Below are 16174 nucleotides of genomic sequence, written 5' to 3'. Positions count from 1 at the left end.
ATTCTGCTCCTCCGCAGCGCTGCCAGAGCCAGTCCTCGGAGACGTCAAAATGTGGAGAGATTTATATAGAAACAGTGAGAAAAGGCTGCAAAGAAAGGGGCCCGGAGCAGCGCGTTGCTCAGCCACAGCTCCCCGCCTGCGCCGAATGTAGGAACCGCGGCGGTCCCAGGTGAGAGGTTTTGGCGGGAAGGCCCGGGGAGGGCGGAGGACGCCGGGCAGGGAGACCGCGGGCCGGGGCCGGGCGCTGCAGCCCTCCGCTCCGCCCACCAGGGCTCGCTCTAGGCCTTCGCCTGAGAGGCCGAGAACCGGGCGGGCCGGGGGGCACGCCCGCCCCCGGCGGGGGCCAGGCGGCGGGGAGCGCGGAGAGCGCCGAGAGCGCCGCGGCCCGGAAGGAACGCGCCGTCCAGGCCCCGCCCGTCTTCCCTCCCCACCTCCCTCCCCCGCCGACGTCGGCGCTGCTCCGGTCGCCATGGTGACCAATCCCGGCCGGGTCCCGCCCCCGCCCCCTGCCGCGGCCCCCTGACGTCGGCGCACGTCAGCAGCGGCGCGCTCCTGGCTGGGCCCTGCGGAGCTGGAGGGACGGAGCGGAGGAGCGAGCCGAGCGGCCGTGGCCGGAGCTCAGCAGCCCGCCCGCGCTCCAGTCCGCCGTGTCTAGCAGCGGGGCCCAGCATGGTCATGGCGGATGGCCCGAGGCACTTGCAGCGCGGGCCGGTCCGGGTGGGGTTCTACGACATCGAGGGCACGCTGGGCAAGGGCAACTTCGCCGTGGTGAAGCTGGGGCGGCACCGGATCACCAAGACGGAGGTGCGGCCCGGGGCTCGGCGGGAGCGTCCCAGGCGAGGGCTCGGGAGAGGAGCTGTTTACCGAGAGGGGCGGCTGCAGCGGGGGCCTGGGGAGACCCGAGAGGCCGGGTCACTAGCTGAGGCGAGAGGGCCGGGACTTGGAGGACCCGGGAGGTGCAGGGGATCGGCGAGCGCCGAGGGGATCGGGCCCGGTCACTTGGACCCGAGTGTCGTCCCAGTTGGAAACCCGGCCGGCCGGGCTTTGCGTTCCCGACGCCACCCCCGGTGGCCACGCGGAATTTCGTCCAGAGCCTTCCACCCTGGCGGTGACCTGGTCCGTGGCCTCCGCTCCGGAGCCCAAGTTCCGCGTCTTCCCTGCTTTCGGCTGGGGGTGGGGTGGGAGGGGAAGTCTCGGTGCTCCCGGGCTGCGCGGCGAGAGACGGCGCCGGGCCGGAGTCCCCTGCGCTCCGGCGGCATCGCGCGCTCCCCGCGACCGCGGCCCCTCCGCGGCCCCCGAGGAGGGAACCCCCGGGCCGAGAGTGCCGGGACGGCCGCTGTCCGTCTGCTCCCCCTCCTCTTGCAAGACAGTGTGTCTGACTTGGTGTCGGGCCGGCTCGATCCGACGCTCCAGACAATGGAACTGGTGAACATGGTCATCTCTGCGTTCGCGCGGTCGGTGGGTTGGTCTTTCTGATCCTGGGCTGTCCCTTCACCAGGTGAGCCTCTCACTGTGAACACGCGTTGCTGAAGCCGCCGCAGATCCGCTCTGCGCTCGTAGGGCCCGCAAATGCTTCCCGGCGGCGGGTTCAGCACCCCCGCCCCCCCATTGCACATTCTAACGCACCGCACATATTTTCTCCAAGTCTCTGTTCTTACCTAACCCGCCCCCCTTCCTTCCACTGCCTCAAGCTGCTCTCCTCGGGGTCTCTATTTTAAGACGTGCAAATTAAATAGTTTAGAAATAACGGCAGAAACAACCATTCTTTAGAAGAAAACCTTGTGTTTTTGACGTATTTCACTCTGCCTCATTGTAGTTTTTCTGGAATGTCATCCTTTTGCAGTTTAGTTTTTTTCCAGTTTTCACCCCTTGCCGTTTCCCCCCATATTAGTGTGGATGTACGAGAGTCTGGATATGAAATAACAGGACCTTTATTTTTCAGAATGGCAGTGTAAGGTGAAGGGCATTTGAAACGAGTGATTTTCTTAGCTGTTTTTCGTGGAAGTTTTGCTCGACTTTGTTTTTGTGAAGGAATCCATTTCCAAAATGAAGGGGCATATGTTATTGCATCATCGTCACTTTTTGCCCTCCCTTACCGATCCTAAAATAACCCAAATATGACTTTATTTTTTAGCATTAGGACCAAGGTCCCAGGTTTTCCTCTCACAAATTTCTCGGTGTTAGCAATTCAAATTAAGTTTGTAATGATAAATACAGTGACTACAGTGAAATTAATCTAATCCAGCGTTTTTAAAAATGAGCTTGCTTCCATTTTTCTAAAGAACCAGAGCCTAATGATACGGCATTTCCCTTTTAAATTACATAAAAAGAAGGCATTTTTAATGTGTATTTTTATATGAATCCTTGCTTAAGGACTGTCTAAAAAATCAAACAAATTGCATGTTACAGAGAACCCCTACAGAACTTTTGAACTATATATTGTTATGTGGTTGAGTTCCAAACCCATCAATATATAACATTTTTTCTTATTAGGGTTTATCAGTATTAGTAGGAAGACTTAATTGTCAGTTGTTATTTATTAGGTGAAATTTAGGTAATACAGTATCTATTTAAGTACTGCTTAAGTGGGGCTGATAGTGACTGACACTTTTGTTAACTTGACAGTTCAAAAGATGTCTGTTTTTAAACTGATATATCTTGTAGAGCTAGGGGGCACTGTGCAGTAGTATCATGGCTTGGCTATCAGATGGAGTGAAATCAATTTGTAATTGAAGGCACAGGTCAGATTATGAAAGAGCACTCAGATCTTGAATTGTGTGTGTAGAATGCGTATGTAAAATGGTTTGTGTTAAAAGCTAAATTTCTGGTCCACAGAGCCCATCTCCTCTGTGCTTTTCTAAAGAAGGTGTCCTTAAAATATAAAAAGAAATAGTGTGCATTTAACCATAGGTAAGTGTGTTGGTGGTAATTTGGTGTGATTCGAGATATAAAAGTTGAGTGGGGTGAGTGAAATGCCAGGGTAGTTAAGGAAGAGGAAAGTTCCTGTAGATCTCAAGTTTTGTAAAGGTATTGTGAACTTTTATGGTAATTTGCATTTAGAATTGTTTAGCTGCAGCACAGATATATTTGTTTCTTAAAGTATACTACTGTCTATTAATAAGAGTTTTTTAAAAGAAGTATTTGTTATCTTCATTCATTCACTGTGTATTTATGTCTCTAGTAAATACAACAACTACTTCAAATATAAATAAAATGGCTAGTGGAAACTTTAACGTTTTATTTAACATTATTTTAAGTTCTCATTGCTGAGCACAGCACAGTAATTACAGTGATATTATAAAGTATAATATCAGCAATATATAATTATACTTACTGCTTATAAAAGGTTCTTCAGTATAGTATACTTTAACATCAATATGTTTGTGTGTTTTAAAACTTAGAGGTCTTTTTCCCCAAATTTGAACCCAAGGCAAATTTTAGGGCTTAGTTTAAACATGAATGTCATGAATAATTGGACCCTTTTATTTTTAATGGGCTCTTCTTTTCCTCTTTTTCTGTGTCATTCAAAAATAATGTTTTCTACAGAGCTTTGGAGATCCAAGACTTTTGCGTTTCAGGAAAAAAATGAGTGGACAAAAGAGATCATCATTTTGGTCTAATCAGTCAAATAGTTTAACACTAAGAAATATAATTACATCATCATCCGAAGCAGTATTCTCATGTTAGACCTCTGTGTAAATTTTGCACACAAATGGAAAGGCAGGTGGTGGTAGAATCCAGCTTCCTAATATAATAAGTACTTCATAAAAGCTTTGTAGTATTGGTTTGTGGTTTATGAATTAGAGTAGCTAATTTTATAAAATTAGCATAATGGGAAAGGAATAATAGCATTTAGACTGTTAAACTATTTTAGGCAGTAGTGGTTGCTAGTTTGCTATGTATGTGTCCTTGAGTAGTGTTTTATTAATACTATACTAGCAAAGAACTCTTTCCTTTTATCTGATTATATAGCTAGTTTTTTTGTCTGTTAAATAAAATTCCAGAAAAGTCACGTGTACCCTTAAAACTTTCTTGTTTTCTGACTATTAAAGAAATACAGTCTTAATGTGGAAAATATAAAGAATAGCATACAAAAAAGTACATGTATAAATTTCTCCACCAAAGGGAATAAATTATTCTTAACCTTATGGCATATTTTCCTCTAGTCATCTTTTTTAATGCATTTTTTCCATAGATGAGATCACGTGATATAAATCGTATCCCTTTTTCCACTTACAGCCTGAGCATTTTGCTTATTATATGTAACTTGGTAAAACATTTTTAAAATATGTTTTAATTGATTTTTTAGAGAGAGAGAGAAAGGGGGGGTAGAGAGAGAGAAACATCAATCAGCTGCTTCCTACACACACCTTGACCACGGAACGAACCTACAACCCGAGTATGTGCCCTGACTGGGAATGGAACTGGCCACCTTTAGGTGCATGGGACAACTCCCAGCCAACTGAGCCACATGGCCAGGGCTTGATAAAACATTTTTAATAGCTTCAGTGTTCTACCTTGCAGATAAATCCTATTTTACTTAACACTTTCCTTATTAATGAACTTTATATAGTATCCAGTGTTGAGTTATAGTAAACAACTTGCAGTGAATAATTTTTGTGTATATAACTCTGTTTGCATTTTTAATTTTTTCAGGAAGGAGAAATTAGGGGTACATTCCTAGAAGGGAAATTACCATGTGAGAAGGTTATTTTTATATTAAAGAGTAATATATTTTTATCAAATTTATGTTGATTATTGAAAAATTTTAAAGTATAGATAAATGAAAAGAACTACTCCTAATATCACCACCCAGAGATAACTATCATTAGTTATTTTCAGATCTTTTCCTATGACAGATAATTGAGTTTTCCTCAATACCGTGCCTCTATGTTGCTTAGCTAAAGAACACATAAATATGTGGTCCATGGAATCGTAAAGATATTTCCCAGAGGTTCTGAAAATTACCTTATTAAAATGGCACCTTATTAAAATAGGTGCTGGCTACTTACTTATCCTTAAGAGAACCTGGAATGCAAAACTGATAGTAAGGACATTCTGAACACTGCTTTTGTTCACTGAAACACTTTCTGTGTGCATTTGGGGTCTTTTATATTTAGGCATAATTCTTTTACTACTACCTTAAAATGTAAGTATTTTTAAAGCTTTCCAAATAAAGTATCAAAGTTGCATTTTTGGAGCAAGAGTAGAAACCAGAGAAGGGTATGTTATACCCTGATTGCAATATTTCTTGAAAAATAGATTTTAAAAAAAAAATACTATTGAACTTTATACTTTGCTTTGAAAATTTTAAGACTCCTCTTGGTAGTCTTGGTATTAATCTTGTGCTGTGAAGTAGTCCAGATTTCAAGAAGCAGCTGTACTATGTGCAACAAACACAAGGACTTGCTACCAAATAATTTAATCACCAGTATTTGTATCTAGGCCTGTGTATGATCTTTGTGCATTGAAATAAAAATTTTATTTCTCATGGAAGATATATGCTTTATTAGAAATCTAGTTTCTTGGCACCCAGGCAAGTAATATTTGGCAAATTATTCTGTTCAAAATACTCTATTCTCTTGGAGGAGTTGGGGGAGACAAATATGCAAAATAAGAGTTATTACATTCTGTAGAAGCTTTAAACTTTAACAGAGTTTAATGTGTTCTGATTTTAATTCCACTGGGAAATTATATCTCAATGTCAGACAATTAAGAAAACAGTTATTTGGAAATAACTGAAACTGGCCTCAGTTCTTGGATTCACATGATGACATTTGATTTATGGCCCACTGCTGATGACAGATTCATTTCCTTGTAACCAAAATGGATTCCAGAAATTCATTAAGATACCTTTCTTTCCTCTTCATGTACCTAGTACTTCTACCTTCCACCTCCATATTTTTTTAAAGTTATTTATGTAAAAGTTCCTTTCTACAGAACATCTGTGGAGAATGTGTTTTCACTCTTCAAACAGAAATAGCCCATATATCCAGTTAGAGATTATTTGAAGAATAAAAGACAATTACATTTGGGAATGTAATTTTAAAAAATCTTCATTTTAAAAAAACATTTTAAAAATCCTTTAAACAGGTTAGAGATGAATTTTTGATGGATTAAGTTAAAAATGATGCTAAAATTTGTTTTTTAAGTTCTTTAAAATAATCATAGTATTTGTGTCTTTTTCCTCCAACTACAACAGAATTGTAGACATTGCTTATTCCTTGTAGACATTGTTGAAAAGCTCCAAGAAAAAAATAAAGATCCTTAATTCAGTTCACATCCTCTCATTCACATACATTCTACATGTAGGTGATAAAATTGATGTCAGCTATATATATAGTCTGTTGTTTTAATTAATGTGTTAGTAACATTTCCCAAAGTTTAAAAAAAACTGGCTAAAGCATGGTTAAATACTATCTTTGCCTATGACTGCCTGCATTTTATTTATCAATTTCCTGTTCTTATTTCTCTCTTTTACTGTTCCTCTTTCAAAAATAATGTTTCAGAGGGCATTCCTGTATATATATGTCTTTGTGTACCTATCTGATTATTTCCTTAGGCTAATGCCATAGTAATGGAAATTCTTGGGTCAAGAAGTATGTCCTTATCCCCGCCAGCGTGGCTCAGTGGTTGAGCATCCACCTAGGATCCAGGAGGTCACAGTTTGATTCCCGGTCAGGGCACATGCCTGGGTTGTGGGCTCGACCCCCAATGAGGGGCATGCAGGAGGCGACTGATCAGTGATGACTCAGCATTGATGTTTCTCCCTCTCTCTGTCCCTCTCCCTTCTGCTTCCTGAAATCAATAAAGATATATTTTTTTAAAAAAGAAGTATGTCCTTACATCCATTCTTATGGCATGAGATGCCAAATTATCCTAAAAATAAAAAAAGAAACCTATTAATTTTCACCAAGAAGAATGCATATTTACCAGGAATGTGATTTTTAAATCTTTTCCAATTTATTGGAAGAATATAATATTTTATTCTAATTTGCATTTCTTTGATTACTTTGATTACACAGTTTCATGTGATGACTACATTTCTTTTGTGAATTACTTATTCTTTGGCCTATTTTTTAATTGAGTTGTCTCTTTTGTAGATTTGTTTTAAAAAAATTTTCTAAGATAGATTATTTTTAATCATTTCTCTTGTAGTCTTAAAAATTCTCAGTTCAATTTTTATGCATAGAAAAGTATACTAACATTTACCGTTACTCCATTTAGTTTCACTTACTCACCATTAATATTTATTTTATGAGAAGTGAAATAATTTTTTCTAAATTTATCAAAAAGGGTAACATTACCATTAAATTACATTTTGAAAAATGAGAATATTCCTTTTATTCATCAGTTTAACATTATTTGATTTCTGCTCTTACATTTAATTGGTGCAAATTTGTATTTTACATAGTTGTTACATTTGTATGTATTATTTTTTATTTAACATTATTAGAAATATTTCTATATATATATAGTCTTAACTAAGATGTAAATCTTAGTGGTTGAGGGTCAATCCCCGAACCAGAGGGTCACTGTTCAATTCCTGGTCAAGGCACATGCCTGGGTTTCTGGCTTGGTCCCCAGTAGGAGGCATGCCGACACAGCGTCAGTGACTCGCTCATCATTGATGTTTCTCTCTCTCCTCCCTTCCTCTCTCTGAAGTCAATAAAGACATATAAAAAATATTAATATATACCCATTTTATAGAGAATTTAGAAAATTAAATGACTAATATTTCACAGATAGAGAAGTTAGTATATTTGATAAATATAATAACTCCATTTTATTTTTCTTTATTCTTATTAGAAAAGTATTCATGTTCATCAAAGAGAAATTGCACAGAAAAATATAATGGAAAAAATTAAATAGTCTGTGATTTTTTTTTTCACCCACTGATAACAGTTCATTATTTTTACATCTAGATTTTCTTGTTCTTTTTCCTTGTGTTGAGGCCACACTGATAGCCTGGTTTTTGTTTTGTTTTGTTTGTTCTTTTGTTAGTCCCCACCCAAGGATATTTTTTCCATTGATTTTTTTTTTTTAGAGTGAATGGAAGGGACGGGGCGGGGGGCATCCATGTGAGAGAAACACATCGATCGAGCCTGCAACCAAGGTGACTGGAATGGAACCTGCAGTCCTTCAGTCCATGGGTCAGTGCTCTGACCACTGAGCCAAAGCGGCCAGGGCAATAGCCTGATTTTTAATTTAATGTATTAGACCAAGCATTTCTCCATATTATTAAAAGGAACCATTTTAATAGTAGTCATAATATAAACTTACCATAATTCATGTAATTATTTCCCAATTACTGTTTCTATTTTTTTTGTTATAAATTATACTCTATTGAATGTATTTATATATAAGTATTTATCATTTCAGATTATTTCTTTCAAATAACTTCTGAGAAGTAGAATCCTTAGGCTAAATGGGATGGATGATTTTTAAGGTTCTTGACATTGTCAAATTACCTTACAGAAAAATTATAACCTATTTAATATTCCTAGCAGCAACATATAAAAGCGGCTATCTTATTAAACCTTAGCTCACAAGGGTGTTTACTTTTTAATCTTTGTAAATATAATAAGTGAAAATAGTATCTTTTGAGATATAATTGACATTTTAGGAAGTTTTTGTTTTGTTTTTTGGTTGCCCTGACTGGGAATTGAACTGGAGACCTTCTGGTGCATGGTACAATGCTCTGCCAACTGAGCTACACAAGCCAGAGCAGTGTTTTGTTGTTTTTAATTCACATTTTCCTATTTCTAAGGTTACAATATTTAGTGTTGCTACTTTACATGGAATTTAGTTTGATAGTAATTCTATCTTATCCAATATGCCCTCCAAAGCTGTATAGGAAACTTTATTTTTGAATACTCACAGAAGGCATATTAATTTTTTTCTATCTCCAATAAATTCACTGAAGGTTATTTTAAAAATAATGCATACATAATTGGGAATTAGAGAGTTGAATAATTTAGATCAACAACAACAACAAAGGGGCCCTTCATTTTAGAGTCCCTTGCTTAACTACCATGCAGATTTTGTCTTAGGTACTATGTTCAGAACTAAGTAGAGAAGACATGCAGAGAGTAAGTTCCCAGAAATCTAAATTCATAGTTCTCTTCAAAATGAACTATTGGAATACAATTCTTTTGCAAGTTGCGAATTCCGTATACCAGTGGGGAAATCCCCAAATGCAGATCTTTTGTTGATGAAATTTGTTTTCCAAAATGTGTTCTGTTTGTTCTCACAGAACTATTAAGTTCCTTGAGGGTAGGAATCAAATCTCATCTTCGTATCCGGGCATAGATCTGGGCACACAACAGGTGCTCGGTAATTGTGTGAATAATAGGCTCTTTGAAATAGTGAAAAAATTGAACTTGTAGTTAGAAGGCCTGCAGTTTTCCCATTAATTCACTTCAGCTTTAGGACCTTTGTAAATTATGTAATAACCTTGAAACTCAGTTTCATCAACTCATGGGTGTTCCATTTATTATATAAAGTTGAGCGATAAATGAGGTAAACTTTGCTAAAACATGTTAAAGTATTTTGTTAAATAGTGCTGTGCACTTGTGAAGGTCATCATCATCATCATCATTTATATTTCTGAGAAGTACTTGGTAAAGAGTCCCATTGTTAAGAAATTACTTGGAAGAGTGTGGCAGAGACTGCTACCTGATCACCCCAAATCCACTCTTTCCTCTTCTTCCTGGACCTACAGTGGACTGTTCTTGGCCCCTCTGGCATTTAGGTATGGTCATGTGACTGAGTTCTAATTAATGGAGTGAACAGATCTTTTTCCTTCTGTTTGGAATGGAGACAACCTTCAGGGTAAACCTGGAAGCCACCCATTAAAGGTAGTAGGTCTTGAATCTTGTGTGCCTTCATGGAGGAGGGCTACCTACTAATTTCTCACCCATCTACGTTTGCTGCCTGAGCAAGAAAAACTGCTGTGTTTGAGTCATTACGTTTGGGGTCTGCGTGTTACTCCTATTATAAATAAGGAGCATGCTAACACATGCTCTGTTTTTTTTTAGTGCTTTACCTTTCCCTAATCTTATAGCAGCCTCACAAACAAGGGGCAACGATATAAAGATAGAAATATGTAGACTTGTGGTGTGTGTGTGTGTGTGTGTGTGTGTGTGTGTGTGTGTGTATATATATATATATATATATTCTGTGAACCAAGATAAAGTTGAGGAGAGAATTATGTTTTGTCTTTTGAGATTTTTTTTTTCTTTCTGAGAAAAGTTAAATGAGGTTTATAACTTGTTAAAATTTAGTTAGATAATTTATATATTTTTTACTTTTTTATTGTTTGAGGCCAAGGTTCTAAAAGAGTATAAAAGAGGATATATCTCTGGTAACACATTGCTTTAACTGTTATTTGATATCCAGACATTTTGTTTAACATGAAATATGATACTCAATATTATATGTAATAAAAAATTTTCTTAATGACAGTAATTGTGTGGCATTTAAAAAACTATAGTGTGTTGTTGTTTTTTCACTCCGATTCTTTTTCTATTTATTAGATGGTTGTGACCCATTTTATTTTTAAAGCTTTTTGTTGGGAAGGGGTTGCTGGTGTCTAGGCGCACTCCAGAAATTGTAGGGCAACACGTGTTCTTCAGAATATGCCCATGTTACCTTCCTAAGGAATATTGAAAAGATTCAAGTATACAGTTATCTGTTTATCATCTGCCAACTTTTACCCAAAGTAAATGATAATAACTGTGCTGTATTCTCATTTCAAGCAGTCAGAGTTCAGTACTTTTTACTTTTCTAGAATATTTTGATCACAGAAGCAAAATACTAACAAGCATAATCAAAATAGCTATCGAAAAACTGCCTAGCAAAGAAGCTACTCTCTTTCTTCTTAGGCAGAAGTTTAATTTTATGAATATATTTAGTAATTTGATTTCCCTTGCGAGCTTAAGTCCTTCTGTGGGTTACAGTTTATTCAAATCAGGAAACAAGCTGTGACAGCAAATTAGAAATAGAGAAAGGTAAGAAGGAAACCTTACAGTGGAGCTACCAGCAAAGGACACAGTAGCCGTAAGGAAAGAAGAAAAAACTAATCGTATAACCGAGAATCTGAGGGAATTGACAAGCTGAGTCCTATTTTCTTAGATACCTTGTAAGAGTCTTGAACTATTATAGTGCATACAATAATTGATATTAAAAATTACCCTGAAACAACATAAAACTGAATTATGTGCAGCCTATATACATAGAATGGGAAGTACATTTTAGAGTTTCTTCAGAACTTATAATTAAATTTGCGTAGTGTCTAATTATCTGAAAATTTTCTTTAAATCAGAATGGCTTATTTCCTAACCAAATATCTACTAATTTTAAAAAATTAGGTTTTTTTGGTTGCGTGAAAAAAGGTGTGTGATTGTTGATTTCTGATACCTTCAAATTATTAACCTTGGAGTGGTTTAGGTTCCTATCTAGTTATAACAGGAAGAGGCCCCATCTTTAAAAATCAGATTCCTCTGTGGAAATCAAAATTTAGTGTAATTACTTACATTTGAGTTTTTGCACTTTGATTTTGAGAACAAAATTTAATCCAATGGGTATCTTCATGGAGATGGATTTTGATACTTTATATTTAGCTTTTTACCAAAAAGGTTGACCTATATTCTTTGAAACCTATAACTTGCTTTTCCAGAAAAATTTTATTTCAGTACAATAGAAACTGTCTTTTACTTGGCTGGTCATTTATTTATAAGTACTTTGCAGTGGGATGATAACTAATTGAAACTGCTGAGATTTTACTTAATTTACAAATAGAGTATGAAGGCACTACATTTGTACTGAAAGAAATAATGTTTTGCTAAAGTAACGTTGCAGGGTTATTCTTCATAGCACACTGAAGGCACTCCCAAACAAAATCCACCACAGTGCCGTATACGTGGTAGCTGTTTAAGAAATATCTGCTGGCCCTGCCGGGCGTGGCTCAGCGGTTGAGCATCGACCTAGGATCCAGGAGATCGGGGTTCAGTTCCCGCTCAGGGCACATGCCTGGGTTGCAGGCTGGATCCCCAGTAGGGGGTGTGCAGGAGGCAGCCGATCAATGACTCTCTCATCATTGATGTTTCTCTCTCTTTTCCTCTCCCTTCCTCTCTCTGAAATCAATAAAGATATATTTTTTTTAAAAAAGAAATATCTGCTGAATGAGCCAGTGAGCATTGGATTTAATCTAGCTGTCATCATGGTCATAGGAACCTGCAGGCAAAGTCTCAGATGTCATTTATTAAAAAGATCCTAACTGTAAAATGTTAACCATTGTATACTAATTGTATTTATTTGTGTACGGGATGCAGGTGGCGATAAAAATTATAGATAAATCTCAGCTGGATGCAGTGAACCTTGAGAAAATCTACCGGGAAGTACAAATAATGAAATTGTTAGACCATCCTCACATAATCAAGCTTTATCAGGTATGATTTAGCCTTACAACTCTCCACACTTCTCATATTAAGTTCTCTATTTTTCATCATCATTTTTCTCTTTTATGTTAGTTTTATACATATTTCCAATGTATAAAAAACGAATAATGTTATGCTTTTATTAAGCTGAGTACATCCATCTTTCTATACTCAAGTAAAAAATTAGGAAAGTAAAAACTAGTAGCTTAATTTTAAGTTGTCTCTCACACTGTAAGTTATTTAAAAAGCTTGTAGTTGTGCATTTGTAATACTGTCTTAAACCTGCTGGATTTTGGTGGTGGTACTGTTAATGAGGACACGGAAGTTTTGCTTATTTAAAAAAATAGACTTATTGTTTTATGAAATACAAAGGCCAAAAATAGTATATTTCTTAGTGACATACTTGGTAATACCTAGAGCCAAATCTTATATTTTGTTGGGGTTGTTTTATCATTTTTTAAAAAGCAATTTTACTAAGATATAATTTTTTAAAATGAAACTGCACCCATTTGAAGTGTAAGCCTTGTTTTTTAAATGGAGGATTTTCTCATATTTTTAAGGAGTAATTCATATTTAGGAATAGTAATGTAATATCAAACATTTGTAATATTTTAATTCATTAATATGTAAAATTTTTATGTTGGAAACTAGTTTCAAACTAAAATGTTACTGTAAATATGCTTGACTATGACTTCGATCTCCTAAGTATGACGTGTGCACCTAGTGGTGTGCTGGACTCAGCTGTATTGGTTGGTGAGAGTTAATTATTAAATTTTCAGAAGTTTTGCAAACTGATGAACATCACGTTAGTAGCTCAAAATCAGTGATGGTAGGAGTATATGTACCACAGAGGCTGGTTTACAAGTCAGGGTTTTTTTCCTCCCCCTCAGAGACCTGGTCTAGCACACCATTGTGTGCACTGAAATAGGTTAACATTAGTGTACATTGGGGTTTAAGAAAATGTCAGAACTTCTAATTATGTTTATTTTGTAGATTTATCTTGTGTGCATTTTTTAATGTACATAATGTATTTATACAGTAGCACGAGTATGAAATTTGTGTCTATGTATATACTCATATATATACATATTTTATGTATGTATACATGTACATGCATATATATTTGGCTAAACAACTTTTTGTTTATAGAAATTTGCAATTAAAAAGGTGTGGGGACCGTTAGCACTACCATTAGCTAAAAATGAGAGACTGTGGTGTGCCCCCTCACAATTCCTGAAGTTCTAAAACTATATAGGACCTCTTAGGTCAAATGTATACCAGAGTATTTCTCCTTTTAAGCTATCTGTCTATTTATTATTTTTCCTTTAAGCCTTTTAAAAGAAATTTCTAAAGAGGATACTTCTAAGAAAATAATCACATTCTTAGAAGTCTCTGATAAACTATAAGCCAGACTGAGGTTAAAACTACCAGGCTTCACATGATAATTCTGTGTTTATTTGAACTAAATAATCAGTTAAATTGATTTGCTGTTTGGCCTGTTTAGACCCAAATTGTAGGTAGCTCTTAATCTTCCGGCCTGATAGGGAAGAGTCCGACACCTACATGTTAGAGCAAATTTGCTTCAGCCTTTCAGTAAATAGCAGTTCAATTTTATGCTGTTAGCATGTGTCAGTATATAAAACGATAGTTACAGAGAAGCAATCTAAAATTCACTCCTTTTGAATCTATAAATTCATTTCCTTTAGGTTCAGTATAGTTTGAAAAATCAAGTTTATGACAATGAACCTAGAAAATCTAATTTCAGTAAAAGTGTATATAGCAGTGGAGTTATGAAGAAGCTTTTAAACAATGTTTTAAAATAATAACACTATGTTACAGTATTAAAGTATAGTAGGAGAAATGTCACATTGTGTTAGATTAGCTAGGCTACAGGCCAGATAAACTGAGCTGTATTTGGTTTTCCTTTCCTTGATCAAAGTCTACCATATAACACAGGGCTAGAAGAGTCAGTGAGGAGGTGGTAAAAGGTTGATTTTCAAAACTCTTGTTACTTATATTAGCATTTTTCAAACTTGAATGTTCATAATAACCACCTGGGGGTTTTGTTAAAAGGTAAATCCTGTCAGTAGGTCTAAGATGGGGCCTGAGATCTACATTTCTAACAGTTGGGCAGTGCTGCTGCTGCTGGCCCATGGACCTTGGAAGAGCAAGGATCTAGATTTTTTACCAAAGTGTTAGCCTAAGGATATTGTGTCTTATAAACTTTGCCAGCTTCTGAATTATTCATAACTTTGACACTTTTATTAGTAGTTTTAAAATAAATAACTCTATAGAATATTGTGGCAAATTGCAATTCTTTCCTGTCAGAGTAATACGGAATTATTTATCCATAGGTAATGGAGACCAAAAACATGTTGTACCTTGTGACAGAATATGCCAAAAATGGAGAAATTTTTGGTAAGCACTTTTCCATAATTTTTTTAAATTTGAAAATGTCGCCCTGGGCAGATGTCTCGGTTGGAGCATCCTCCCGAACACCAAAAGAAAGGCGGGTTTGATCCCCTGTCCAGGCTGGTACGGGAGGCAGCTGATTGATGCTTGTCTATCATCAATCACATCAATGTTTCTCTCTCTCCCCCTCTCTTCCCTGCCCCCTTCTTCCCTCCCTTCACTCTCTCTAAAATCAGTAAAAACATATCCCTATTTTTCTGCCTGTTTAAGAGTTAGTAACATGAATTAGAAATTTTTAAGCATTAGAATATAATAAAATATCCAGTAAGCTAAAAATATGGAATATAATTTATTCTCCTATATTTATGATATTAAAGTAATGCTTAATTTTCTCATCTGCATTAAAGAGATTGGAAAATCAAAGATAGGGAGTTACTTTCAGTCATATTTCAAGGGAGATTTTCTTTCCTTTTACCTTCCTTTTCACCTTCCTTTTTAACAAATATTTATTGAGCTCTTACTATGTCTCAGACATTGTATTAGGTAAAAAGGATAGTGGTGGCCTAAATAACAGAATCCCTGCCATTGTGGATCTTAAACAGTTTAGTAAGCCCTTAACTGAAGCTGTAAGACCTTGGACAAGTCACTGTACTTTTCTGGGACTTCTTTTATCTCTAATAAGAAAGTATTTGAGTAGTTGGTTTCTGTGATCCAATCTAACCCTTAAAAATTATAAATATTTTATTAGTTCTAGCTTTCATCTATTTTATTTTTACTCTGTGGAGCCAGAGCACTGTAGGTAGTCTAAATATTTTTGGTTTTTAACCTAAATTTAAGCCCAGATTTTTTTAAACAGCTTTATTGAATAATAGTTCATATACAATAAATTGCACATATTTTAATGTGTATAATTTAATAAGGTTTACATATGTGAAAGAAACCATCACCACAATCAAGATACCCATCACCCTCAAAAGTTTATTGTGCCTTTTGTAATCTGCCTTGTCCCACATCACCATCAGGTAACCATTCATCTGTTCTCTGACTCTATAAATTAGTTTGTGTCTTCTAGAGTTTTATATAAATTTAATCATATAGTATGTGCTCTTTGGTTTCTTTCTCTCAGTAGAGTTATTTTAAGATTCATCTATTTTGTTATATGTATCAGCATGTCGTTTCTTTCTGCTGTTAGTAGATCCTATTGTATGAATAGACCCCAATTTGCTTATCCATTCATGTGTTGATAGACATTTGGGCTGGTTTCAGTTTTTGGCTATTATACATGAATGGCAATGAACATCCATATACAGGTCTTTAACTTA

The 16174-nt window shown here is 37.1% G+C and overlaps 1 protein-coding gene across 1 annotated transcript in view; it reads left to right on the top strand.

The window, feature by feature from the left end:
- Nucleotides 1-543: 543 nt before the first annotated feature.
- SIK2 (salt inducible kinase 2) overlaps nt 544-16174 on the top strand; it is a 113243-nt gene continuing 97612 nt past the window's right edge. Inside the window, exons 1-3 of the mRNA XM_081155101.1 lie at nt 544-804; nt 12336-12452; nt 14795-14858. Coding sequence (XP_081011227.1) covers nt 670-804; nt 12336-12452; nt 14795-14858 — 316 coding nt within the window. The 5' untranslated portion in view covers nt 544-669. The remainder of the gene's footprint in view (nt 805-12335; nt 12453-14794; nt 14859-16174) is intronic.

The sequence above is a fragment of the Miniopterus schreibersii genome (genome assembly GCF_964146895.1).
Source record: "Miniopterus schreibersii genome assembly, chromosome: 12".
NCBI lineage: Eukaryota > Metazoa > Chordata > Mammalia > Chiroptera > Miniopteridae > Miniopterus > Miniopterus schreibersii.
Note: the sequence above shows the minus strand (reverse complement) of the source record. Positions and strands in the feature narration are given on the sequence as shown.